The following is a 26,722-nucleotide window of genomic DNA, read 5'->3' as shown; positions in this document are numbered from 1 at the left end:
TTAAAACCCAGAATAAACATAGAACAAGGAAATAGTAACCAAAGTGACACCTTTCAAATTACATCAGGCCTCAATTTTTTTAAGTAGATATCAGTACCTCACGGAATAAAGGAAAAGCAACCTAATCTTATATAAGATTAATGTAACTTTTAAATGAAATCACGATAACGACAGACAAGAAAAAAAATGTATATATCAATTTCACTTATGAATAGAGATAAAAATATATTGTAAAAACTAATAAATCAACTAGTTATTTTTTAAAAATAAAGACTAAATAATAACTAGTGCTTATTACAAAAACAAATGAGAAGGGAATTCAAAAGAATTCTCAGTAATTTTAAGAACAAGACATGGATGTCTACCAACCATACTTCTGCTCAGTGCTGTAATGGAGGACCTAGTCATTTCAGTAAGAGAAAACAGAAAAGAAATGAGAGTTGTATGCCTCGGTAAGAAAAGACTGCACTGTCTGTATTTGAAGGCGATAGAATTGTCTACAAAGAAAATCTGAGAGAACCAACAGACTTGTTTCAGTTGAGGAAGATTAAGCAAAGTTACAAAAGGAAAACATCAATAGTGTTCCTGTTAACAAAACGTTTAAAACAGCAGTGAACACTAATACCTGGGAGAGATCTTCATGGAGAAAATGATAAAAATGAAGAGGTCTGATGACATTTATAGATAGGAAGACCCAGTGCTGCTCCTCTCCAAATATGTCCATAAATCCAGTGTGTTTTGAATCAAATCCAAACAGGCTCTTTAAAGGAACTTGAATAGTTGATCTTAATACTTTTATGGAAAAGCAAACGCCAAGAGTGACTAGGAAAATTTAGAAGAAGGTGGGAACAGTTGCCCTGTCAGACAGATATTAAGACCTATAAAGGTCTAATAATTACAACAGAGAGTAAGTATCAGTACAGGTATAAAGAAGGAAAAAGAACCAGACCTAGACAGCATGAAAAGACAAGCCAGAATTAGGAGAAGGTGTTCACCACCTCCAGAACCAAGAAAGGTGACTATCCTGAGTATTCCTTTGACAAAAACACAGCCACATGGAAAACTGGAAAGATGGTATGAACAAGTAACTTACAGATACAGGAACCTGCGTAGCTAATGAGCTGTGAAGTGAAGTCAAGTCGCTCGGTCGTGTCCGACTCTTTGCAACCCCATGAACTGCAGCCTACTATGCTCCTCCATCCATGGGATTCTCCAGGCAAGAGTACTGGAGTGGGTTGCCATTTCCTTCTCCAGAGGATATTCCTGACCCAGCGATCGAACCCAGGTCTCCTGCACTGTAGGCAGACGCTTTACCGTCTGAGCCACCAGGGAGGTCCAATGAGCTTAGAAAGGATGATAAACATCTGTAGTAGCTAAAGAAACTTAAATGATGAGATAATCACTTCACACAACAAATTGGCAAAATTTAAATATCCTAACAAAAAATATATTGACAGAACTGTGGGGAACAGAGAGCTAGTGCACACACCACTGCTGCTGCTCCTGCTAAGTCGTGTTAGTCGTGTCCAACTCTGTGCGACCCCATAGACGGCAGCCCATCAGGCTCCGCCATCCCTGGGATTCTCCAGGCAAGAACACCGGAGTGGGTCGCCCTTTTCTTCTCCAATGCATGAGTATAAATTGAAAACAGCCACTTTGCAGAGCAATTTTATAACAAAGAGCAAAGTGAAAACTTCTTTTTAAGAAGTGGGCCCTAGAGAATCACACAAAGACTCACATTGATTGTAATTTATGTGTCTGTGAGTGAAAATGTGGGAATTACCAAATGTTCATAAGTAAAAGACTGGGTGGGTGGTAAACTGTGGTAAATTTTTTCCCGTTGAGTTTATAAAGCACCGAAAATGGATGACTTGGAACAGGGGAGCACATTGCTCACTGCATGTTGCTATAAATGCGCATTTCTGACTCCCAGCTACACTCATTTCTTAACGTGTTGTCTGTGCTGCTTCTGCCCAGCGACAACAGAGAAGTAGTCATGGTGAAGATGGTACAGCCACAAAGCCTAAGAGAATTTACAGGCTGACCTTTAACAGAAATTTGCCAACCCCTGAACTAGAGCTCCATGTATTAAGCTGTACATGTCAAAAATAATGTATGAAACAGCTTTTTGCAGAGTAAATGCATGTAGTGTGGTTTGAAAACATGCAAAACACCTTGATATTTATTGATACGTTGTATCTATAATAGTACATGTGTTAGAATCACCAACACCAGATACATGGCAGTGCTTGCCAGAGTGAAAGGAGCGTCTAGAGGGGCATCAACAGTTCGATGATACTCTGTTTCTTTAACAAATGTGGAACAAGTAAGAACGTTAGGATTTGATATGCAACTGGATCTTGAGACATGAATGTTGTATTACTTAACTGTGCCTTTTTGAATTTTAAGAAATACGCCATAATTTGAAAATTAGGTATTTTGATCTGATATGTTAGTTAATATCTAATTTGTTAATCTGACAAATTAGTTAAGAATTTGATCAAAGAAAATGCTCTTAATATTTTGTTTTCTAGCAAAGATATTTTTAAGTATTTTGTATTAAAGTAACAGAAATGGAAGATTTCATATTTCAGTTTAGTTTTACAAGGGGTACTGTTTTGCTTTTTAATTTTCTTATTACCAAAATTTTCAAATGTGCAGAAAGGGATATTTTTTATGTGTACCATTTATTGACAGAAAGGCACATAAGGATAGCTAAGAGTGGCCTGAGCCTTTTTAGGTTTAGGATAATAATCAGAAAGGCTGAGGCCTGAGCCTAAGAGGTGCAATAAAAACTAAGGACAATAAACGGCCCTTTATTCACAAAACAAAGACAACACAAAAATATTTGACCCATTGCATCATGTAAATGTGTCATTCTAAAATAACTGAAGAAAAGTAGAACCAGAAAGTGTATATTGTGGAAGAAAGAATACAATTGAGTGTTTCAGTTTTACCTCTTACTAACTGCTGTGTGACCTTGAGGGATCATTTTAACTTGTTGAGGCCTTGTTTTCTTAAGGATAGTGTGAAGCAGTTAGTTTAAATGATCAAACTAGTCTTTTCCATCTGATTCAATGTCTTGTTGACTCCTGTTTTCAATCTGTTGTTTTTATTTTTTAAAAAAAGTATCATCCAACGTAAAAAGTAAATGTGGAAAAGATGATTTTTTTAAAGCTCAAGGTAGATGAAAAGTTCGTAAACAGTGCCTGTTTCTTCAAGCCAGGGGTTCCAGACTGAACTCCTCAGGGTCTTGCCTCGGTCTTTGTTCCTCCTATGTCTTACTTCTCATATATATGTGCCCCAACTTTAGGTTTGCTCCTGTGGTTCATGGTTGCTGCTTTTTCCAGGAAGTCTTCCTGGAGTAGTTTAGGCAAATAGGTAAATGGTGGAGCCTCCCCGTGAATTAGCCAACACTGGAGAAAAGTAGGCTTTGTTGGGGGAAATTGGTGTGTGTGATTTTGGACGGAAAATCTGATCGATTGTCAGTGGGACATTCAGATGAGGTGTGAAGTAGCTTCTTGAGGACACAGATCTGGAGCTGAGCAAGATGAAAGTATAGATCTGGTATATAGTTTGGTTAACAGCTTATATGTGGTAATTTAAAAAGAGTGTAGACTAGAAGGAGAACAATGCATCAAACCAAATCCTAAAGAAAATCAGCACTTGAGAGAGAAGGAAGAAAGGAGAGGAAGAAGATTGAGAATTGGAGGAAAACTAGAAAGATGTGACTTCATGGAAGCCGAGTATATCAGGCAGGATGAGGACTATGAAGAGTGTTCACTGGATGTAACAAGTCAGTCATTGGTGATCTTGACGAAAACATTTCCTGTGGGTTGGTGACGCAGTGCCCCATGGGTTGTGGCAGGCTGAGGGCTGGATGGGAGGACTGGATGGGAGCACTGAATGTAGCCAGTTCTTTCAAGAAGCTTTGCTCTTCAGGGAGGAGAAGGTGAGGCTGTGGGATCTTTTTGAGAGAAGTTATTAAGTGCTCAGTGGGAAAGAAAAAAGGGTTGAAGACAAGCACCAGGGTAGTTACTGATGGGACATCCAGACAGAAGGATCAGCTTCAGTGGTGATGTTGTGGCAGAGGATCGAGGCAGACGAGGATGTGGGTGCAGTGGAAACATCCAGTTAGTGAGTTTTTCCTCCTCGTTTAAGGTAGAGGTGGTTATGCACTGAGAGCGAGAGGGCTGGGTAGCAAGTAGTATTCTGCTAAGTGCAGGGCAAGAAATAGTCGCCGTGGAGAAGCCTTGCAGGGTGAAGGTGCTGAGTAGAGATCAGGGAGACTTCTAAACTGGAGACAGCAGCATAGCGGTGGCTCCATCTGCATGGCTGTGAGATCTGTATTTTCTTTGAAGCAGTTCTACCTGCAGCCTCGATGGGGAGCCTCAGTGTTTATCAGGATAGAGAAGGTGACCAACAGTTGGTTTGATCCAGGTTGCCCTTTTGCCTGGTAGATGTGACAGAAGTATGGGACGAGGGTGTCAGAGAAGTTGGCAAGATGGTGATTGAAGAGCTAGACCATGTGGGCTAGAGCAGGGGTCCCTTGACTGCAGCTCACAGGCCACATCTGGCCCACTTCCTGCTTGTTTTTTAACATTTACATGTTTACATTAAGTACCTGCATACTATCCATCACATGCCTTTTGGCTCACATAGCCTAAAGTATTTACTCTCTGGCGCTCTAAGGAAACGTTTCCTGACCTAGACTACAATAGGGTTAGAGTGAAAACGGGGTGAGACTTAGAGATATGCAGAAAGTAAGGGTTCAAGGAACATAAGTTCTCAATAAAGTCCAAATATTAAGTACATTGGGCAGTTGAGTGGCAGACCTCCTGGATAGGAGCTCGTGAGTAAAGATTTCAGAGCTGGGCGTCTGTGAGTGACGGCCAGGCCCGGTGGGGCCGTGGTAGTGGGGGACCAAGCGGAGGGGGAGGTGACGGTCAGTGGAGTTGAGGTCGGAACTGAGAGCCCAGGTGGAGGAGATAGAGTCATCCAGCACTGGAGGAAGGGAATGCTGCGAGCACGCCATTCAGCTTCCTGGTTAGGGACGGTTAATATGATAACAGAAGAGACATGGGGTTTGCTTGAACAAGAGCCGGCCCTGGAGAAGTGGCTGGTGAGTAATATGGCTAATGACTGTTGGCCGCCGCGTGACCAGGTCCCCCGGGATGGCTGTTCTTTTGCTCTGTCTGTCCCCTGCCGGCAGTGCCTGCGCTTCATCTGCTCACGTGAATGACCTTCTGCACACCTGCCCCAGGCCCCAGCTAGTGACTGTTCTCATCTTTAGCTCAGAGTGGCTTCGCCTGGAGAGGGTGTAGCCCAGCTGCTGGGTTAGTAGGTGGAAGCATCGCCCAAGGAACTTGGGACCTGGAGCTGGAGACAGGTTCCAGGGGATGTCAGGAGACTCACTGGTTATTCCTGTAGAAGACGGCAACCTCCCACTGTTGCTTTAGGTCTCAGGGGCAGAACAGCATGGGCAGGTGTGTAGGAGGTCTGTCATGAGCAGGGTAAAAGTGAGGCGGGAACTGCAGGGGAGGACGGACAGAGAGCAGCAGCTTGCCCTGCGCCTCCAGGGACTGATCAGATGCCTTCATCTCTGAGGTCATCCTACAGGGCGACCACTAGGTGGCAGTGTTGTTGAAGAGCTTCCTCAAATCACCTTCAAGTCCTTTCTCATGGAGATCGTGTGATAATACAGGTGTGATGATTTTCTCTAAAATACCACAGTCCATTTTATTCGTGGGTGATTCTTCACTTCTGAGTCTTCTCATTTTCTTGTTATTGAGCACCCACCCTGCTGCGGGCACTTTTAGGACTACAAAGAGCTGCATCTCTTGGCATGTTTATCCACGGGGACCCTCCTTTGGCCACTATTTCTTTATATGTCATTCTTCCTTGCCTTTACTTTTTTATGTGTCTCCTTTTGTTCTGACCTCAGGACCACAGATAGAACATTGTTAACGACTGACATAAATCTCATGGCATAACTGGTTAAGAATTCTAAACGAAGCCTTTGCTACACTCTCCTGGGGCTTGTGTGGTAATGGCTCACGTACAGTGAGTTCTCTGCATGGTTTTTGAGTTGAAATCTTCCATTTCTGTAGGCACATCTCCTGTACTTTTAGGCAGAGTTTGAATTTAATGTGCTGTTCTCTGTTGTGCTTGTTTTTTGAGTAGTTGATGGATTTACAGCTGAGTGACAGTAACTTCCGTCGACACATCCTGCTGCAGTATCTCATTTTATTTCAGTATCTCAAGGGGCAGGTCAAATTCAAAAGGTGAGTTAACATAGGTAGTAAATGGCTTATGAACGGCAGCAAAGAGAAAGATTGCTTGTTGATGTATTTGATGTACTTTTTTTTATGTACTGGGCTCATTTTATTTGTAAGGCTCACATCCCTGAAAACTAGATAATCAAGGGCTTTTGTAAGATACAAGACACTAAGGAATTCGTTTTAGAGAAAAGGCTGTCAGTGTCTTTCCTGGAGAGCGCCAGGCATCCCGGAGTTCTCAGTTGTCGTGGGTGGAGCTAGTCCTCACCTCGCTCACAACTTCTCCCAACCTCATTTGCTAACTCAGCCAATAATGGTTTTTCTCCAGGTGTGGGACTGTCTAGGACATTACGACTGAAAAAAATTAAATAAATCTTTGAAGCACAGAGGCGTTGTGGTTTCCTGGGCTTTTCAGGAAACCTGCTCAGGACCTGTGCTGTCGGTCCCATACCTCCTGCAGTGCAGCCCCATCCTTCTGGCCCACGCGTCCCTGAGGCAGAGCTCCTCGAGACCAGATGGAAATGTGTAGGGCAGTGTTGTGTCAGTTGTGTAAAGAACGTGGCTTTCTTCCTGCTGGTTTGGAATCCCACTTTCCTCACTCACTAGCCGCACTTCAGCTTTCAGACTTGTGATTTTAAGGTAACACATAGGGAGCACTCAAAGGTGTTGTTATCCTTGTCTGTTGCGGAGGTGTAGTATGACATAGTAGAAACGAGGGGCAGACCTGGGTTTGAATTTAAGCTTCAGACCTAAGCTTTGAGCCCCTGTAGTCTGTTTAACATATGCACATTTCCTCATTTTGAAAATTTAATGAGTTACGTTTGTGACGTTCTTAGATCCTGGCATTATCAGTATTCACTGGATGGCTGTAAACTACAGGGAGCCTAGTACAGTGAGAGCTGAACCAATGGCAGCTGCTAACAATCTGGGTCTGTCTTCAGCCTTCTCTAGGGTTTGGGGGTTTCATTTATTACATTTAGAATGCGTTTGAAAGGAACACAGTATGAGTTATTTGCGTCTTGGAGAGGAGTATGTTAATATTTTCTCTGAGGCTTTTATGCCATATTGAACCTATTCTAGAAAACAGTCATTGCTCTGTTCATAGTTAATCAGATTTGATTCACTGAATGTTTTATTCCCCATTATATATTTTAATGGCTTCAATTCCAACCATCTTTCTAAAGAATAAAATACAAGAATTTTCTCTTACAATTTGTGATCTCATTTTGGTAATTTTTGACTGTTTACAGCACAGTTGACTTCTCTGTTACATGCTTTGTGTTTCAGACAGTAGATAAACCTTTAAGTTGAATAAACATTCTTGAAACTCAACCATGCTTTTATTGCTTTGTTTCCTAGTTCAAACTATGTTTTAACTGATGAGCAATCACTCTGGATTGAAGATACTACAAAATCAGTTTATCAAGTAAGTTCATCATGCAACAAACCCATGATTGAACAAAATGAAAATTTAGAATTTTCTTTGTTTCAGCCCCAAATAGGAAAATAAGGATAAAGTTAAGCTCAGGTACAAGACCACAAACACTTCTTGGTTCTCTGCCTACAACCACTCCTATGATGCAGAAAGTTGTTGAAAGCTTAGTATATTCTTTCTAATCACAGCTACTATCTGAAAACCCCCCTGATGGAGAAAGATTTTCAAAGATGGTAGAGGTATGTGTTTTATATTTACGTAGTCTTTTTAGCACCCAGTAAACTCTCAAAAGTCTTCATTATGGAAATGTAATTTATTTTCCCCAGCATATATTAAACACTGAAGAAAACTGGAACTCATGGAAAAATGAAGGCTGCCCAAGTTTTGTGAAAGAAAGGTAAGTGTATACTCATCTCAAGCAGTGTGAGAAAGGCATTTCAGAATATAGCTTGACACGATTATTTTACATGACATCCATACCTGTGTCAATGTATTCAAGTAACAGTATAAACTGAACTCTGTAAAGATACAACTGCTTTGATTTACTTCTGTTATTATCGAGGGGAATATGCTTGCTGTGTACCCACATCTTGTAGTTTGTCCCCTCGTGTGGCATTTTTGTCTTCTCTCTGAGGAGTGTGATAATATGAAGCGTCCATGTACTTTAGGAAGAAAACAGTAACTAAATTTTCTTGTACGTTTAACCCTGTTCCGTCTCTGCCATCCATCTGAAATCCCATTGTTTTCACAGAACATCAGACAGCAAGCCCACAAGAGCAGTACGGAAAAGAGCAGCGCCGGAGGACTTCCTGGGCAAAGGGCCCAGCAAAAAAATTCTGATGGGCAAGTAAGTAAACCTGGCTCCATAGTGGGGTCATCACAGAAGCGTTTACACAGTGAAAATATTGCTCTAAGAACTCTCCACGTTTTGTGTTTTTCCAAGTTTCTTGTGTTTGGTATGTACGTAGATGACTAAAGCAAACTGCACCTGATTAGCCCTTAGGGTTCACACAAGACAGAACTGCCGTTTGGTCTCCGGCTTACAAGATCCACCGCTATAGGTTCTGCTGTATTTTCGTGTCAGAAAATCCACTTGCTGTCAGGTTGATGCGTCTCGTTTCTGGTTGTTGCCGGGCACTATAATCCTTTCATTTCTTCTGCCTTCCAGTTAACTGTTCTTTGCTTTATAGTGCATTTGATTATTTTAGAAAAAAGTTAATGGTTGTTATTACTTAATAAAATATATGCTCATATAGAAAATTTGCTAAATACCAAAATGTAATGATCAAAACTCATCACCACCCCAAAATTCACTGTTTACTCCAACTGTTTTTATAGTTTTAATGTATAGGAGAATGGTGTCCATAAAGAACGTATTTATTTTTGTGTGTTTTGTAGTGATGAGTTAACAAGGCTTTGGAATCTCTGTCCTGACAACATGGAAGCCTGTAAATCAGAGACAAGGCAAGTTTAAAATGTTTCATATGAAGTGTTGCTTTTCTCAGATGTTAACTAGCATAGAATTTTTTGTCAGCTATAAGCAGAGCTCAAAAGAAATTTTAAAATTTATTGTGGTTGACTTCGGCTTTGGCCACCTGATGTGAAGAAGTGACTCACTGGAAAAGACCCTGATGCTGAGAAAGACTGAAGGCGGGAGGAGAAGGGGACAACAGAGGATGAAATGGTTGGATGGCACGACTCAGCTCAGCAGAACATAGCTTTCCCTAGAACACCTAGAGGTGCTGATAAAATAACTGTAGAAATCACAAGAAAGAAGGATTCACAAAAGAAGGGAGAACGAAAAATCAGAGTAAGAACTGCAGCTCAGTTACTTACAGCTGGAAGCAGTGCAGGTTGAGTCCCACTTTGGGAACCAAAGAACGTGGGTTTTATAGCAAGAGGCCAGAAAGTAAGGCTTCAGGCCTGCAGGTTGGTCACTGAGTGCCCTTGGGTAAAGCTGAGGCCCTCAACACACTCTGTAAAAAAAGGGCAGTGCGGAAGGAAGAGGGACTTGCTCACTGGCACAGGAAGCAAGGAGCTTATCCACTCCCACCTGAGATGTGGGCAAAAAGAAAAAGGTATTCCCTGAGGAATTATAACCATCTCTGCTGTTATGTGGCCTCAGAGTTTAAACTTACACTACCGGCAGCAGTGTGAAGGAACAGCCTAAGCTAAGAGGGCGAACTGAAAACTCCCAGGCTGATGGCAGAAAGCTTTTTCTAGGGGGAGGGGGAAATCGCATCGTCTACCTAATCCACTCAGGGATTCTAAAGATAAGCTCACCATCCAAACCTAAAACGATTTACCATGACTAAGAATCAACAGGTAGAATACGCAACTGAAAGGAACATGACAGTCTAAGAAAGGACCAGGCAAATTTGAAAAAAACAAGTACATCTTCTAGCAACAAGAAATTATAGCCATTTTGTACAACACAGAGAATATAGTTAATGTTTTGTAATAACTGTAAATGGAAAATCAAATCTTTATACAATTTTTAAAGGTTATGTCCTTTTTAAAAAAGAAAAAAACACAGCCACTTGTCGTTTCAGCATGACAAGATTTAAGTCTCTTTGTGGAGAGACCCATCTTTTAATCAAATATGTCATCTGATCAAATTCTTGGGTCTTGCTTGCTTGCGTGTATCAAATTTTATTTCTAAACACAAATTCAGGAAAGATGCAATTAAAAGTCAGTCATGCCACCATGGTGACAATCTAAACTAAGCTCAGTTGTTGAACTGTGTTGTCTGATCATCATTTCACTTTGGTTCTGGTTTCAAAAAAAATTTATCCACGGATGTGGATGTGAAAACCTCCTGCTTGCGGGTCAAATTTAAGTGCTCTCAAACCCCGGGCTGCCCTCTGTGGCAGCAGCACTGCCGTGCGTGACAGTATACAGTGCTGTGTGTGTTCCCTTCCAGACTAGACTGTATATGATGGGGGGATCAGGGGGCACCACACTGCCCTCCACTGTCCCCTTTGAGAAGTTTAGTTTTGTGTCACTTCCTTAAAAATCTGAGTTCCTAAGTAATCTAATTGTAATTAAATCAGTGTGGTTAATACTAGAATCTTTATTGCCTCCATTTTATGAGTATTAAGCACACACATGATCTTCACTAGTTATTTTAACACCCAGGGAATACATGCCAACTTTGGAGGAATTCTTCGAAGAAGCCATTGAACAGGCAGACCCTGAAAACATGGTTGAAAGTGAATACAAGTAAGTGATGTTTCTCATGAGCTGATTTCCTCCATCTTAAGCACTGCATATATATCAGAACACTAAGGGAGACCTTTGATACAAGTAGTAGTTTTCTTAGGTGAGGTTATCTGCCAGCTTCATGTTACCCCATGTCCTGATTTCAATGACCATTCCCATTTTGACAAACGAGCAACTCAGAATGATGCTTTGTGTCAGGAGTGGCGAGATCCCCTTAGTACCCGTCTATCACCTCTTTCCTCTGTTCCCCTTCAGTTCATGGTATGTCCCACAGCCATTGATAACGAGCTACTCTAAGACCTCACGGGGGCTTCCAGATCACTTGCGGAAAATCTTAAATGGAACAGATCTGTGCTCTGGACTCTGTGTGGCTCACCTATTTCTGGAACATGCTCTCTGGTCTCTGAGGTTTCTCTTGCCATACGTGTTACTGCCACAGGGGAGCATCTGGCAGATCCTGTTCTTGGTCTTGGTGTTCGTGGTCTAGGCTATTGGCTGTGTCCTTTTCAGTTTTGGAGTCACTTTTTATCCACCAAGGTTGATATTGAGCAAATGAAAGTTCAAATGTTATATAAACTTTTTTAAAAAGCATGGTGAAATCTGTTGGGTTTATCAAACATTCTGAAACTCACAGTTGCAGGCAGCACTGCCAGTGAGGAGAGAAACTCTGAGCAGTGAGCCTCTGAGTAGCTTCTAAGTGGTGAGGCAGATGGCTTCTGTCCTGCACACACAGCATCTGGCCAGTCCTGGACACCTACTAATTGACCTTTAAATGTCTGTAAACTTTTAAAATGTTTTTGCTGCATATGAACCTGCCCCTTCGGACTCTGCTGGTTTCTATTTGTAAGTGAACTGCATGCCGAGAGGTTCTCTAGGGCTCCGGTCAGAGTAAGAAGAATGGTGCCTTCAGCTACTGATCTGAGCGTAGTTTCATCTGGTGAACTAAGTATATTAACTAGAAAAGAATATAAAAATTATAACTATATAAATCACAAGATTGATGTCTCTTTTTATAGGGCTGTGAACAACTCAAATTATGGTTGGAGAGCCCTAAGACTGTTAGCACGGAGAAGCCCTCACTTCTTCCAGCCAACCAACCAGCAGTTTAAAAGTTTGCCAGAATACCTCGAAAACATGGTAATAAAGCTAGCCAAGGAATTACCAGTAAGTAGGAGTGATGAGTGTTTTATCCTTCAGTTGGTGTTCTCTTCTTTTGTAAAACTGCTGTTGCTGTTTGAGCTAAGAGCTGAATTTCACTTTCATCATGTGGAAAAAATATGATCCACAGACCCCATTGTTTTAGAATGAGGAAATAATGCCCTTGAGTATACATTTATAGGAAGTATCAATACATAAATTGATGAAGTAACTTCACATGCTGTATAAAGTTGTTATACTTTGGTTATTCTTCCTGTTTACCAATGTATTCTATCACAGGCAGGGCCCATGGGGTGGGGGTGGGCAACTTGGTCTGTCTTCCTACCCTGTTCTCTTTTTAATACAATATGGTAATAACTATACTGTATGCAAACAACCAAACAGTTACTCGAAGCATGTTGTTAAGCACATGGCTGGTCCCTGATCTGCCCTAGATTGTCGTTACCATGTATGTGCTGGGCACGTGCAAGTCATCGCAGCAGGCTTCCTAGTGGCTCCCTGCGTCCCAGGCTGGGGTGAAGGGGGTCCTTCCAACCTCTGGTTGTCCCCGTCCTTCCTTCTCCAGGTTAACACTGTCCCACTGTGATCCTTACCTGACGTTCATGTTTAACATTCTTGGGGGGAAGTTCTGGGCCCCATAACTAGAATCTCTTATTTAAGATCAAAACTACCCGTACTTCTCTGATTTTAGAAGTTGGCACCCTAAGACATTCCTTTTACTCATTGTAGCCTCCTTCTGAAGAAATAAAAACAGGTGAGGATGAAGATGAGGAAGACAATGATGCTTTACTGAAGGAAAATGAAAGTAAGAATTGAATTTTCTTGGCTATTTTACAAAATTGGAAAAGATTGGGGTTCTTTGTTGAGAGGTACGTTATTTGATCTACTTCTCAACTTCTACTGTTTATCTCAGCTCTGTTTCTTATAGTGAGGAATCTAAAGCACTGCTTGACAACTTTTCCAGTAGTGCATTTTATACAGTAATATAAAGTGTTGGGAAGGGGAGCACTTACATTTGAATGCACCTCATACCTCTTAATTTTTGGGGTTCAGATTGGGGGCCGCTGGTTTCAGGCAAAGCCTTCATGATTATAACACAGGGAACAGCTTTAGTTTTACATCCCTAATGATCATAAGAATTGAACCAGGGGAAATACAAAAAGGAACTGTTTTACTTTTAAAATAAAGCTTCCTGAAGTCCCAGTGGCCCCGTGTCCCATTACAGGCTTTGACTCGTACGTGTCCTCGCACTCGGTTCGTAATTACCTTCCCTGTGTTTTCTAGGTCCTGATGTTCGGCGAGACAAACCTGTAACAGGGGACCAAATAGAGGTATTTGCCAACAAACTGGGTGAACAGTGGAAAGTCCTGGCTCCTTACTTGGAAATGAAAGACTCAGAAATTAGACAGATCGAGTGCGACAGCGAAGACATGAAGATGAGAGCCAAACAGCTGCTTGTGGCCTGGCAGGACCAGGAGGGAGTGCACGCAACACCCGAGAACCTGATCAACGCGCTCAACAAGTCTGGGCTAAGTGACCTCGCAGAAAGTCTAACTAATGACAATGAGACAAACAGTTAGCTTTGTTCTTTTATTATTATTATTAAAACTGTGATAAGGTTTTGTTACCAAGCAGCATTTGATAAGAGGTCCACTGGTTTTGGTAAACAATAAACATTTTTATAACAGTTGTACAGTTGGCTGGTGCTCCACGAACAACAGAATGCATATTGGCTCTTGATGACTGACCTCAGGGTTTAGGGGGAGAAGTTGGGGAAATGGCCAGAATATTTTTGTTAATTATATATGTGTAAGTCAGTTAGCAATGTTTAGGGGCATGGTGTTTCCTGCATGCCATGAAGTTACAGAATTTAACTCATTGAGAATCCCACAATAATACTTTCTGAATCTGCATGACTGCTCTAGTCTCAGATATGCTTTAAAGCAGAGGATCAGCAAACAGTGGTCTATCTGCCACCTCTTTCTATAAGTAAAGTGTTTATGGCACAGCCACACTGATCCTTAAGTCCTCCCTACCTATGGGCTCCTTTCATGCTACAAAGGTACATGGTTGCAACAAAGACTTATGGCCTACAAAGCTTAAAACATATCAAAATATCTGGCCCACTACAGAAAAATGTGCCAACCCCCAACCTTAAAAGAAAAGGGGTGAAGTATAAAACCTAATTCTCTTAGCCTTACAGAACTTACATCTCAAGTCACTTAAAACAGGGCTACGTACCTCAGGGATTGCTGTGAAGTTCCAGTGAGATGTGTGTGAAAGCACCCTACGCACAGCACAGCACTGGGGAGCGACGGCTGGACCGGATCGCACTTCTCCCCTTCCCACATAAGCTTACCCTTCAGGCCCTGTGATTGGGTCGTCGCTGTTTTAAATGCTGAGGGCGGTCTGGGCGCCTGTCACGCTGTAAGTGCTCCTGCTGGGCCTTCCCTTGCTGGCCAGTCCAGCAGTGCTCCAGCACAGCTCTGGTATCAAAAGGGCCTCAGGGCGGGGCGGGGCACAGCCCGTAAGGCACGCTCAGGAATCACAACAATCATAAGGTTTTTTTCCTTATTCTCCTTTTCAAAGATCTTATACGTGAGGCAAAATAGTCTTTAACAGTTTAAAAGACACTAATAAAAGTCCAATTTCTTACATTTCAAGAAATCTTTGGAATAATGCTTTTTTGGATCAAATAAAATGAAGTCAAGTTTTTCATAATGACAGTTAAGAGATTACAATTTAAAATGCTAATCCCACAAAGGCTCCTATAACTTTGTTCTAATCCAACCTGACCTAGTAGCTACAGCATCCTCCAAATCATAAAATCTGGATCCTAATTGCTAAATTTTTGTCCTCAGAATTGTTCAGAACAAAATAAGACAGTGAATAAAAAAGTTCACACTTCACAAGCATCATACCAATAGATAAAAGAACCACTACAGTTCGCACGATCTCGTCCTCCCTTTCCTGTTCTGCAGTCTCTCCAAGGCAAAAGGAGGACTAACTGCCAGTATTAAAGCTTAGCTGAAGAAGCTATTTACAGGTAAGTTTCCCTGAAATGCTTATTCTTAGATTATATTACATTGTTCAAACTTGAGAGGAAAATGGCCATTTTTTTGTCACTGCTGTGCTCTGTAGAGCCTTTTAAAACAGCATAAGCAAAGATAGAGATTTCATGATAATCCCTACAACTTTATTATAAATATCTAACTCAGAAAATAAGACAGCTGATATCCTATTCTTTCACTCACAATAAAACAAAAATGATTTTGAGGGTATTAAAATCTACCATATACTGCAGTATCTCATACTCTTGATATTTCTCCTAAAAATCACTGGTATTAAATTTTGAGATAGACATGAAGTTGGGAGTTGACAGAGTAGAACCAAACACCCAACTGAGCCAAAGAACAGATCTGATAAACATGGTTGCATTCATTATCCAATCACAACTTTGTGTTTCTTTTTAAACAGTATTAGGCTAGCAGGTGAAGAAGATACTATTTTCAGATAGATGCTTGAGAGCATAATTAACCATCTGCAGAAACTATAATAGTATTAAACATATCTGAACTTCAGCCAAGCTCCAACAGACAAAAGACTTGAGGTCAAAAGCTGTTAGTCCCTCTTTTTTCTTTTTTTATTAAATATCCTCATTTTCTAAAAATAAGCAACTGGAGCTTGTCAACATTTTAAGGTTCATTACTACAAAACCATAGCAAAGTTCAATGTACAAACCATAGTACATCAGAGACACAGTAACAAATGTATAATCAAATGTACTATTATTTGATCACAATTTATTTTAAAGTCATGAAAAGCCAGCAACAGTCAGGCTGGACAAATACTTGATTGTACCCATGTTTGCATGGGGGTGGGGACGCAGCACTGAGTTACACAATGAGATCAAACTTACTTCCTTCCACCTTCCTGGCAACATTTGTGTTAGATAAGGCAAAGGATGGGCAGCTATTGGATCACTGGTGGTTTGAACCATGCAAGAACAACAAATAATAGAGTAATAGGTGTGCAATAAACATCTGATTGCTGAATCTTGGGCTGAAAAAGACAGAAAAATTATCACAGAAGGTAATAATGGTTGAAAGGCATTTCAACTCATAATTTTTAAAAATTAATCCAAGCAATAAGCTTTTTAAAAAGTTCTTCCTGCCACCTTTACACAGGGCAGCACAGTCCAAAGGCAATTTTCTCTTTTCTGTAATTTCTTAGGTTGGTAACACAGAGTGGTCTGCTTCTGCCCTCTCTTGTTCCACATGAGGGGAAACACATAAAACCACCTAAACTAATCTTCCTCCAAAGCTCTGGGTTATAGAAATGATCAACAAATAACATTTATTTCACACCTAAGCATAAATAGCTAAAATGAAGATTACTGTTCACTTTCCTCTTCCATTATTTCCACTCTGCGAGGCCCGTAGAGTAGAACATAAGCTATGTGCCAGTCTCCACCACCGGAAAGTCGTAAGATATCCTCTGGTGTTACAATGCTGACCTTATCGTCATCAAACTTGATCCATTCATCTAAAGTGTGAGACAGAAACACAAAATTTATCTCATAGACGATTTTTTCAGAGTTCCGTTGCAAAAAAGGTACTGAGGAGTTTTAGGCACAGTAGTATTCCATCTGCCATACCAACAGTTCTCAAAGTGCGGTCCAGGGACTACACACATTCAAGATCTTTTCAGGGTTTCCATGACGATTACAATTATTTTCATAACATTTCTAAAGCATCTGCCTCCCCACCCCCACCATTCTCTGAAGAGTGCTTTGGAACTCTCCAGAGGTTACACAGTGCGTGATAAAGCTGCAGCAGACAGAATGCAGAAGCAGGAGAATCCAGCTGCCTCCTGTTCAGCCTAACAAACTCACAAAAATGTAAATCAACGCCATTAAATATTTTTCTGTTTTGGAAAAGATTGTTATTTTTAAAATGTTACTTGGACTTCCCTGGTGGTCCAGTGGTTACGAATCTGCCTGCCAATGCAGGGAGCACGGGTTTGATCCCTAGTTAGGGGAGATTCCACGTGCTGGGGGGCAACTATGCCCATGTGCTCTACAGCCTGTCTGAAGCCACCAAACAAGAAGCCTGCCTGAACAGCAACAAAGACCCAGCGGGGTGAAACATAATATATTTTTTAAATAACTAATCTGTAAAAAAATTATGTTAATATGTAATGATTTCATTAATGTCAGTCTAAAATGAATTTCTCAGTTTTCTATTTTAGTAAATATATTAAAGATACAATTCTCATAAAGAAAAGTTCTTTGGAATCCTCAATAATTAAAGAATGTAAAAGAGGTTCTGAGATCAAAAAGTTTTCAGAATAAATGTGCTAAAAAATTTAAACTTGTCAAAACAGTATGCAACAATTTGGGGGAAAAAAAAAACAAACCAGAATCTTTACCTTGTTTCCTTTTCACCCATGATACATAATGGCCTGAAGAGCTAGACCTTCCCTGATGCGTTAGCACTGCTTGTAAATCATAGTATCCGCAATTATTGGAGCCAATGTCTAAAGAAAGACATAAATACACTAATATTAGATATGAACAGATATGTGCTTTCTCAAGTTACGTGACAAGGAAGAACAACTTAAGTTTAGCCTACAGAATACTACCTTATTATTAAAATCCAGTTAAGAGACTATGGTGCACTTAAAGCTTCATGAAAGATAAGTATGCTATCATTTACAGAACATATATTCACTGAAAAGTGATTTTTTTACTATCTCATATTAAGGTAAATTATACTTTAAGAAACACAACTATTTTTAAGCTTGGTATTGGAAACAGAGATTATGTGGCAAGACAGTAAATTATTTTTTAAAAAGCCTACACACAGTAAAACTCAGTTGAAATGAAGATTTCACTCACCATCAGCAAAAGAAAAGGGCTCATACTTAACTTCTTTTTGGGGACTACTGTCTTTGTCACCCTGAGGGAAAAAATTTTTTTTTAATTTGCATGGTACTGGAATTAAAATTTATATTCTCAAAGTATATATCTCCACAAACATTTATTATCTATAATACAAATCACCAAGGCAAAACAAAGGAAAAATATGATCTCCCTTACACAGTGCTAAAATGATATAACTATAATTAACAATATTTTGGCCACCTGATCTGAAGAGCTGACCCATTAGAAAAGACACTGATGCTGGGAAAGATTGAAGGCAGAAGGAGAAGGGGATGACAGGGCGAGACAGCTGGAGAGCCTCACGAACTCAATGGATGGGTTTGAGCAAGCTCTGGGAGATGGTGCAGGACAGGGAAGCCTGGCATGCTGCAGTCCACGGGGTCACAAAGAGTCGGACACGACAGCAACAACAGTTAACATAAAACTGTAAATCCCAAAGTCCTACTTTTGAACATTATACAATCTCATAGGTATAGCAGCAGATCCTGATTACAGGACCAACTACAAGCCACTAAACCAAGGGCACATCAGTGAAGAGAGTCCAGACAAACACCGTCTAGGGTAGAAAGAAAGAAAGTCAATTCTGCAGCTTTGCCCACACTATCAAACCATGTAGGTGAGGAGAAAGAGCTGCCTCACAAAAACAGAAGTAGAATTACAGCAACTTATATTAAATCTACTAAGCCATGGCCACCTGCCACTTCAGTCCAAATGAACTATTTAATTCAGCAATTAAAAAGATTCACAACTTTAGACAAGAATCTTTGGTGGGAACTCCCTTGCCTCAATCCATTCCAGCATGTAATACAAACAACTTATTTAGGCATATGGACACAAAGTTCTTTAAAATCTATGATAATGAAGACAGTGCCAGCTAAAGTGACAAGAAGCCAAAGAATCTTACAACAAAAAGGCAATTAGGTCAACCACTCCTTTATATAGTTATTAAACTCCTAGAGCAACTACAAAAAAAGCTAAACAAGGAAATACATTAGAAAAATATGTAAACCAAATTAGAATTCTAAAAAATGTTCACGTAACTGACAGTACGGAAAAAAGAGAAACAAAAAACAGAACAGAAGGCAAAATATAGGAAACCACCTTCAAATATAATAAGGGCAAATTTAAAGTAAAAGAATGGAAAAAGATGTATCATGCAAATACTAACAGAAAGAAATGGAAAAATTAATGTCAAACAAAGTAGACTTGAAAACAAAGAGAATTACCAAGAACAGAGAGGGACACACTACATAATAAAAGAACCATTCCACCAAGACAGCCACCCTAAGCGTGTACACACCAAATAACAGTTAGAAAACTGTGAAAAGCCAAAGAAAAAAAGCCAAAAGAAAAAAAGTGAAAAGCCAAAGCTAACAGAACCGAACGGTGACACATACAAACCCATAACTTTCCTTGAAGACTTCACCGCTCCTCAACTGACGAACTAGACGGAAGACAGCGAGGGTACAGGAAGTCCAGCACCACCATCAACCACCTGGACCTAATCAACACCACAAAATACTTCCCTCAACAACAGTAAAGTATATGTTCTTTTCAAGTGCCCAGGGAATAGATACGAAGACAGATCACATCCTGAGCCACAAAGCAAACCCCAACAACTTAAAGGAATTTAAATCACCCACATGTGTTTTCTCACAATGGACTCAAACCAGAATCGGTAAAAAGTAACAGGAAATTTTCCAAACACATGTAAACTGAACAAGACACTTCTGAATGACCCAAGGTCAAAGGGAAATCTCAAGGGAAATTTATTAAAAATACAAGGAACATAATGAAAATAGAAATGCAGTACAACAATTTGTAGGACACAATCTGAAAGCACTGCCAGGAGGGAAATTTACACCACTAATATTTGAAAACAGGAAGTCTGAAATAAAAATCCAAGTTCCCACAACTTAAGGACCTAGAAAAGAGAAGGAAAATAAACCCAAAGCAAGAAGAAGAAAGGAAATAATGAAAGTGGAAATCAATCAAATTAGATGCAGAAAAACAGGGAAAAAAAAAAAAAAACCAACATGCCAATTCTTTGAAAAGAGCAAAAAAAAACAATCCTCTAGGAAGACTGACAAAAGGAAAAAAAGACACAAATTACCAATATCAGGAATGTAACAGGGTACCACTTACACCCTGCAAACACCTGAATAACAGCTCTACACATGTAAAACTGACTAGATGAAATGGACAATTCCACAAACCAAATATGATATAAATTATTTGTATAGCCCGTAACTAAAGTTGAATTTTTAATTTAAACACTCCTGAAAAAGAACTCTCCAGGCTAAGATTATCAGTCCAAGACAATTCTACCAAACGTTTAAGAGACAACATCAATTCTATACAATCTCTCAAAAAAATAAGTGGAAAAAAAAATGAATAAACTGTTTCAACAAAGTAGATAAAGACCAATATACAAAAATCAATTATAATGAATGCAAAAATGAAATTAGAAAAAGTATGTCATTTACAAAGACATCAAAAATAATAAAATAGCTACAAATAAATTTAAAGTACAAGAAATGTACACTGAAAATTATTAAACTGTTGATAAACTTAATGACTTACATAAATCAAAAGACATAGTAAATTCATGGATTTTAAAGCTTAATACTATTAAAATGGAAATACTCCCCAAATCGATCTACAGATTCAATGCAATCTCTTATCAAAATTCCAGCTGTTTTTGAAGAAATGGACAAGCTCATCCTAAAATAGGTATGGAAATAAAAGGGACTCAAAAATGTCAAAACAATATCAAAGAACAAAGTTGGAAGTTTCGTACTTTGCTATAATCCTTACTACAAAACCACAGTAATCAAGACTGTAGTACTGGGCTTCCCTGGTGGCTCAGTGGTAAAGAATTCGCCTGGCAGCACAGGGCACATGGGTTCAATCTCTGATCTGGGAAGATCCCACATGACGCTAAGCAACTAAGTCCATTCAATGTAACTACGGAGCCCTTGAGCTGCAACTCCTGAGCCCACGTGCTCTGCAACGAAAGAAGCCACTGCAAAGAGAAGCCTGGACACCACAACGGGAGAGCAGCTCCCACTCGCCACAACTAAAGAAAAGTCCAGGGAGCAATAAAGAGCACGTCAAAGCTAAATAAAATCATTAAAAAAAAAAAAAAAAAGACTGCAATATCGGCCTAAGGACAGACATACCAACAGAAAAAAACTGAGGGTCCAGAAATACACTCACATCTATAGTCAACTGGTTCACTACAAGGGTGCAAAGACCTTTCACTGGGAAGAGAATAGTCTTTTCAACAAGTAGTGCTGGGACAACTGAATGTTCACATGCAATAGGATCTGGACCTGTACCTCATCTCATACAAAAATTAACCCAGAATGAATCAAAAAGCCTAAATGGAGGAACTATGAAAACCTTAGAAGAAAACATAACCTTCCATGGCCTGTGACTAGGTAATGGTTTCTTAGATATAACACTAAAAGCAAGAGTAACTGAAGAAAAAAACAGGTTGAACTATAACAAAATTTTTTAAATTTTCCTCTTCAAAAGACCCTGTTAATAGGATGAAAAGACGAAGCTACAGGCTGGGAGAAAATATTCAGAAACCATGTATCTGACATAGGATTAGTATTAGAATATAAAGAACTCCCAAAATTCAAGAGTAAAAGACCAAATGGCAAGTGGGTAGAAAAACAAGGGGTTTTCCTGGTGGCTCAGATTATAAAGAATCTGCCTGCAATTCAGGAGACCTGGGTTCAACCCCTGGGTCAAGAAGATTCCCCTAGAGAAGGGACTGGCAACCCATTCCAGTGTTCTTGCCTGGAGAATTCCATGGACAGAGGAGCCTGGTGGGCTACAGTTCATAGGGTCACAAAGAGTTGGACACAACTGAGCAACTAACACATACACACACAGAAAATATGAAGAGACATCAAAGGGGGCACATAGATGCCAAAGAAACACATGAAGACGTGCTCAACATCATTAGCCTTCAGGCCACATCAAGCAAACCTACACAAACGGCTAAAATAATACTACCAGATTCTGGCAAGAATTCAAAGAAAATAGATTGGCAGACATTGCTGATAAGAATGAAGGGGGTAGCGGAAAGTGGACTTGGCTACAAAGGGGCAGCAAGAGAGAGCTTTGTGATGAGAAAAACGTACTGCACCTAGACCGTATCAATGTCAATATTCCAGCTACGACATTATATTATAGTTTTGCAAGCTGTTACCACTAGGAGAAACGAGGAACTCTATTATTTCTTACAACTGCATGTGATTCTACAATTATCTCGAAGTTTAATTTTAAAAATTCCTTTTAACAGACACACAAAACCTGCAGAAGAATTTAATTTTAAAATTTGGTATGTAATATCACACTGGAAATATTCCTAGTTACCAGGAAATATCTTTTTCCTTTTCAAGAAAACATGTAATTCAGCTGTGCCTTCTCTAAATTTAAAATATACAATTTATTAAATATAAAGTTGCTAAGGTTATAATTTTAACAGTTACAGGCATACCATTAGCACTTATTAAAAGATACAACTTTAATTGTCACAGTGGGCATAAAGGAAGCAATATTCTGTGACACCAATCCATTTTAAGAAATGAAGATAACATCATGTCTTACAAGGAAAATAATAAAATACACTAAATTTTACAAGGCAAGACGTTATGTGAAATGCTTTGAGGAAATAAACTTTAAAAGAATGTAAGCTGCAAATTTTAGGGGAAAAGGAAATATTATGTTCATTCTATCATAAAGGACCCACTCAGCATAGCTAGAGTCCTTTTCCTTATGCTAAAATATATCTAAAACTTTAAGGGCTTCACCAATACATGTAGGATTTGTATATATGCCAAATACAGATTCACCCATTAGTACTAACAGATTAACAATATAAAGTAAATACTGAACACAGAGTAAAGATAAACATGTTAAGGTCAGAAAATGAACAATAAGAACTTACTGTCTTTGGCTGCTGATTTACTTTTTTATCCTCTAGATCCTTGAATTTTGATCGAAAAGAAACCATTTTCTCTTGAAGTTCTGGTGTACATAGTTCATACACATCCAACATAAGAGGAAATTTCACATCCTATATACAAACCAAAAATAAAAAGTGCAAACAGAATTAAAAAGGTAGTTCCTTAAAATATTTACCACACTTTTACATTACTGCTTTCATAGCCAAATAAAGCTGAAAATAAGACCTATAAAAATCATGTGGAGACCCATGCAGTTGAAACTATAGTGCTTATTTTCAATCTGGCCCCAATTTTAAGACAAAAATTCTTTTCAACTTTTCTGTCAACATTTTAACCCTTATCAAACTAACTACAGAGGAGCTACCAAAATTTTAAACAACAAATGAAGCATTTCAGAAATACTAAACTAGCAGATTACTTCAACTACATTTAACCTGCTTGTACAAACCTAAGTATATCTGAAAATGTATTAATGAAATTCAGCTCAAGAGGTTAGAATTATATACCCCTTCCCAAAGGATCAGAGACTCTATGGATACACTGCAGAGCTACAGTTCAATGAAACGGACAAATCCTAAGGCTGGCTCTGACATCAAATGATTATTCTTTGGGCACCAGTAATTTAACACTTTCCCTTCACCTGGAAGAAAGGAATCACACAGATGACAGTGTGTTACACTACCGCTTAGCCCACTCCTGTCCCCAAACCTACCGGTATCTCTGCAACTGAGGATCTGGTTTAGTGGTACTACTGGGGACAGGAGGGCATCCATCAGAATTACCTGGGACTCTTGAAAAATCTAAGACCCGAGGCCCCCCTTAATCAGATGCTTGGACAGGGCTGAGGGGGAGGCATGCGTATGTTAAAAGAAAAGGGAAAACAGACAATTCCAATATATATTCCTGATTAATAACCACTTATCTAATGTTAATAACTTCTGTATAGTATTTTGAAGTGAGTTCTAAAAGAATAAAGAAATCTACTGTAAATAAGGAATTACCTTCAAAAAATTATAATTATTACAGTAAATTTATTACTAACCTTAAGAACTTTAGCATTCACAGATTCCTTCTCTTTGTAAAAAAATCGAACCATCTGAATAGTTAAGTAAGCAGGTAACCGGCTGATCTTTGACTGAGGAAAGAAAATGGAAAGAAATTCTATAACATGCAAAGGCCACACAAGTTTCTAATTCCTCAGTTTGGTAAAAACAAAGTCTGGGTAACATTAATTAACCAGAAACCTTTCGATTAAATGGAATTGGATTCCAAAACTTACAGATTTGATGTACAAAGCATTTCTTTGCAATGTTGGAGACTGTTTGGTGATTTCTTCCTGAAGTCGCTAAAAAAGAACAGAAGACCAAACATTAAAAAATGTCTTCTGCAATACAGAATTATATCTTTAACTCTTTGAAAACTTAGGACTATTTAAGAGATAACATATAGTATATCAACAGATTTATACCCCTGAGAAATACTCTGAATGAAGACAAAGTGAGAAGGCTTTTAGATATGGTTTAGTTCTTAAAAGGCATAAAAATAATTTGTCTTTACTTGCATGAACTCTTCAGAATGTAAATATTTGAGTCTTTTAATTTATGATCCAAATGGTCAGATTCTGAGACTTTATACTGTGTTTTTATACAACATAAGGAAACCTTTCATGGTATTCTTCTATTTACAGATCGTCAGAATATTTGTATTAGAGGAAAAGGAAGAGAATGTAAATAACTCTTGTTCTTTATGTTTTATGTAGCTAAGCCTTCCAGAACCAATCAATTATTGTTAAATTTGAGAAAGTCACAACACAGAAAACCTGTTAATCTAATAGATGTGGGAAAGCCTTCAGCCCTTGCATCTTCTAACCAGTGTCCGCCTTTCCATCCTTACAGCCTGGGTGGCACTGAGCAACACAGGTCTCCCTCTGGGCATCATCTGTACTGGTAGTGACAGCACTTCGTCGCAGTGCTGGTGTCAGAACTGCATGAGTTAACACATGAAGAAAACTTGGAGAACTATTTGGTACATAGTCTATGTTCAGTAAGCATGTTGGGGGCTTCCCAGCTGGCGGCAGTGGTAAAGAATCCACCTGCCAATGCAGAGACGCCAGAGACTCACGTTTGATCCCCGGGTCAGGAAGATCCCCTGGAATAGGAACTGGCAACCCGCTGCCATATGCTTGCCTGGAAAATCCCATGGACAGGGAAGCCTCACAGGCTACAGTCCATATGGTTGCAAAGAGTCAGACACAACTGAGTGACTAAGCAGCAACAGCAGCAAAATCATCTTATACTCGCATAAAAATTGTTCCAGGTTTGACTTTTAAAAATTACTACCCACATTACAAAAGGAATCACTATGGAGTAGGTTTTTAACATTTAACCAAGTTTACTCAACAATGAAGAGGTAAAGAAATGTGGAGCAAAATTACTCAAGGATAAAACCAATGATGACAAAGCATCTAAAAATACCAAGACAATTAATGTTAACATCTCATGAAAATGTGAAAGCGTATCTGGTACTTTGTAAAATTTTTAAAGTGCTCAGTTATGTCCAACTCTTTGCATCCCCATGTACTAGAGCTTACTGATCAGGTTAACTATGTATTACTATCATCAATCCACCATCATCAAGATATTCCAGGTATACTTAGCTTTCATTGAATTTTATAAAATTATTAAGACAATAACCTGGAAAGTCCTTCTCAAAATATTCTATCCCATACTCTCTAATTAACATTTTGATGCCATGAAACTTGCCCCAATTCACTGACTATCCTTCAATAGATGTACATACTTAGGAATACTGAGGAATTCCCTGGTGGTCCAGTGGTTAGGACTCTGAGCTTTCATTGTCGAGGGGGCATGGGTTCAATTCCTAGTGGGAGAACTAAGATCCCATAAGCTGCACGGTGCAGCCAAAGTTTAAAAAAAAAAATTGAGAGATGTACATATTCCCCCAAACTATCAAATAAATGACAGGCAAGCAAAATTGTTCTATTTTATCAATGTGCCCACTAGGGTGGGTTTTTCGGCATGGCAGTGGGGAGACAGAACTAACTGAATAGTGAGAAAATCAAGTTTTAGATCTGGCTTTGCCACCAACCAATAAAGTCACTTAAATTCTAGGGCCTCGACTGCAGTCCTACTGCAATGGCAGAATGTCTACAGGCCCTCATCTGCACGGGCCAATCCCAGTGTCTATCTCGCCAGTATTAATATATCCTCATTACAATGCCCCCTGAGGCCTCCTTCGAGCCTCTGGTCATAACATTTTTGTCAACCCATCAATATACAGCCTTGTTTTATGAGTCTTTCTGCTGTGTAATGACACCTTAACACACACTGCTGACGCAGTAACACTGAACTCACAGCCAAGTACACTGTAACTCAACCCTGAATGAAGCTGATCTAACCAACGTTTTCTCTCCTTAAGGCCATCGCCACCTTCCTGCGCTTAGAACACCAGACGGCACTTTAGCAGCATGCCAGAAGGCCACTATCCACAGCAAGATCACCTACAAGAAGCACAAAAATTCAAGAAACGTGGCACTGAAATTACTGCAAGGAGCACACTAGTTTCCACTGAAACAAGAAGGCAGAGGGCCTCAGGTGAGACAGTGTGACTCACACATCTCAGAATTCTTGCCACCTTGCACATGTCTACAGGTGACCATGAAAGAACCATGAGTATTGAT

At 39.6% G+C, this 26,722-nt stretch overlaps 2 protein-coding genes across 2 annotated transcripts in view; one reads left to right on the top strand and one right to left on the bottom strand.

Annotated features, from left to right (window-relative positions):
• THOC1 (THO complex subunit 1) overlaps window positions 1–15,486 on the top strand; it is a 38,681-nt gene extending 23,195 nt beyond the window's left edge. The window contains exons 12-21 of the mRNA NM_001205480.2: window positions 6,184–6,284; window positions 7,638–7,704; window positions 7,902–7,952; window positions 8,040–8,110; window positions 8,465–8,560; window positions 9,112–9,177; window positions 10,852–10,935; window positions 11,952–12,099; window positions 12,823–12,898; window positions 13,378–15,486. Coding sequence (NP_001192409.1) covers window positions 6,184–6,284; window positions 7,638–7,704; window positions 7,902–7,952; window positions 8,040–8,110; window positions 8,465–8,560; window positions 9,112–9,177; window positions 10,852–10,935; window positions 11,952–12,099; window positions 12,823–12,898; window positions 13,378–13,673 — 1,056 coding nt within the window. The 3' untranslated portion in view covers window positions 13,674–15,486. The remainder of the gene's footprint in view (window positions 1–6,183; window positions 6,285–7,637; window positions 7,705–7,901; window positions 7,953–8,039; window positions 8,111–8,464; window positions 8,561–9,111; window positions 9,178–10,851; window positions 10,936–11,951; window positions 12,100–12,822; window positions 12,899–13,377) is intronic.
• Window positions 15,487–15,862: 376 nt separating this feature from the next.
• The window catches only part of USP14 (ubiquitin specific peptidase 14), a 35,194-nt gene continuing 24,334 nt past the window's right edge, over window positions 15,863–26,722 (bottom strand). The window contains 6 exon segments of the mRNA NM_001075189.1: window positions 15,863–16,638; window positions 17,524–17,631; window positions 17,993–18,053; window positions 23,004–23,132; window positions 24,065–24,157; window positions 24,302–24,367. Of these exon segments, the coding sequence (NP_001068657.1) occupies window positions 16,487–16,638; window positions 17,524–17,631; window positions 17,993–18,053; window positions 23,004–23,132; window positions 24,065–24,157; window positions 24,302–24,367 (609 nt within the window). The 3' untranslated portion in view covers window positions 15,863–16,486.

The sequence above is a fragment of the Bos taurus genome, chromosome 24 (genome assembly GCF_002263795.3).
Source record: "Bos taurus isolate L1 Dominette 01449 registration number 42190680 breed Hereford chromosome 24, ARS-UCD2.0, whole genome shotgun sequence".
NCBI lineage: Eukaryota > Metazoa > Chordata > Mammalia > Artiodactyla > Bovidae > Bos > Bos taurus.
Note: the sequence above shows the minus strand (reverse complement) of the source record. Positions and strands in the feature narration are given on the sequence as shown.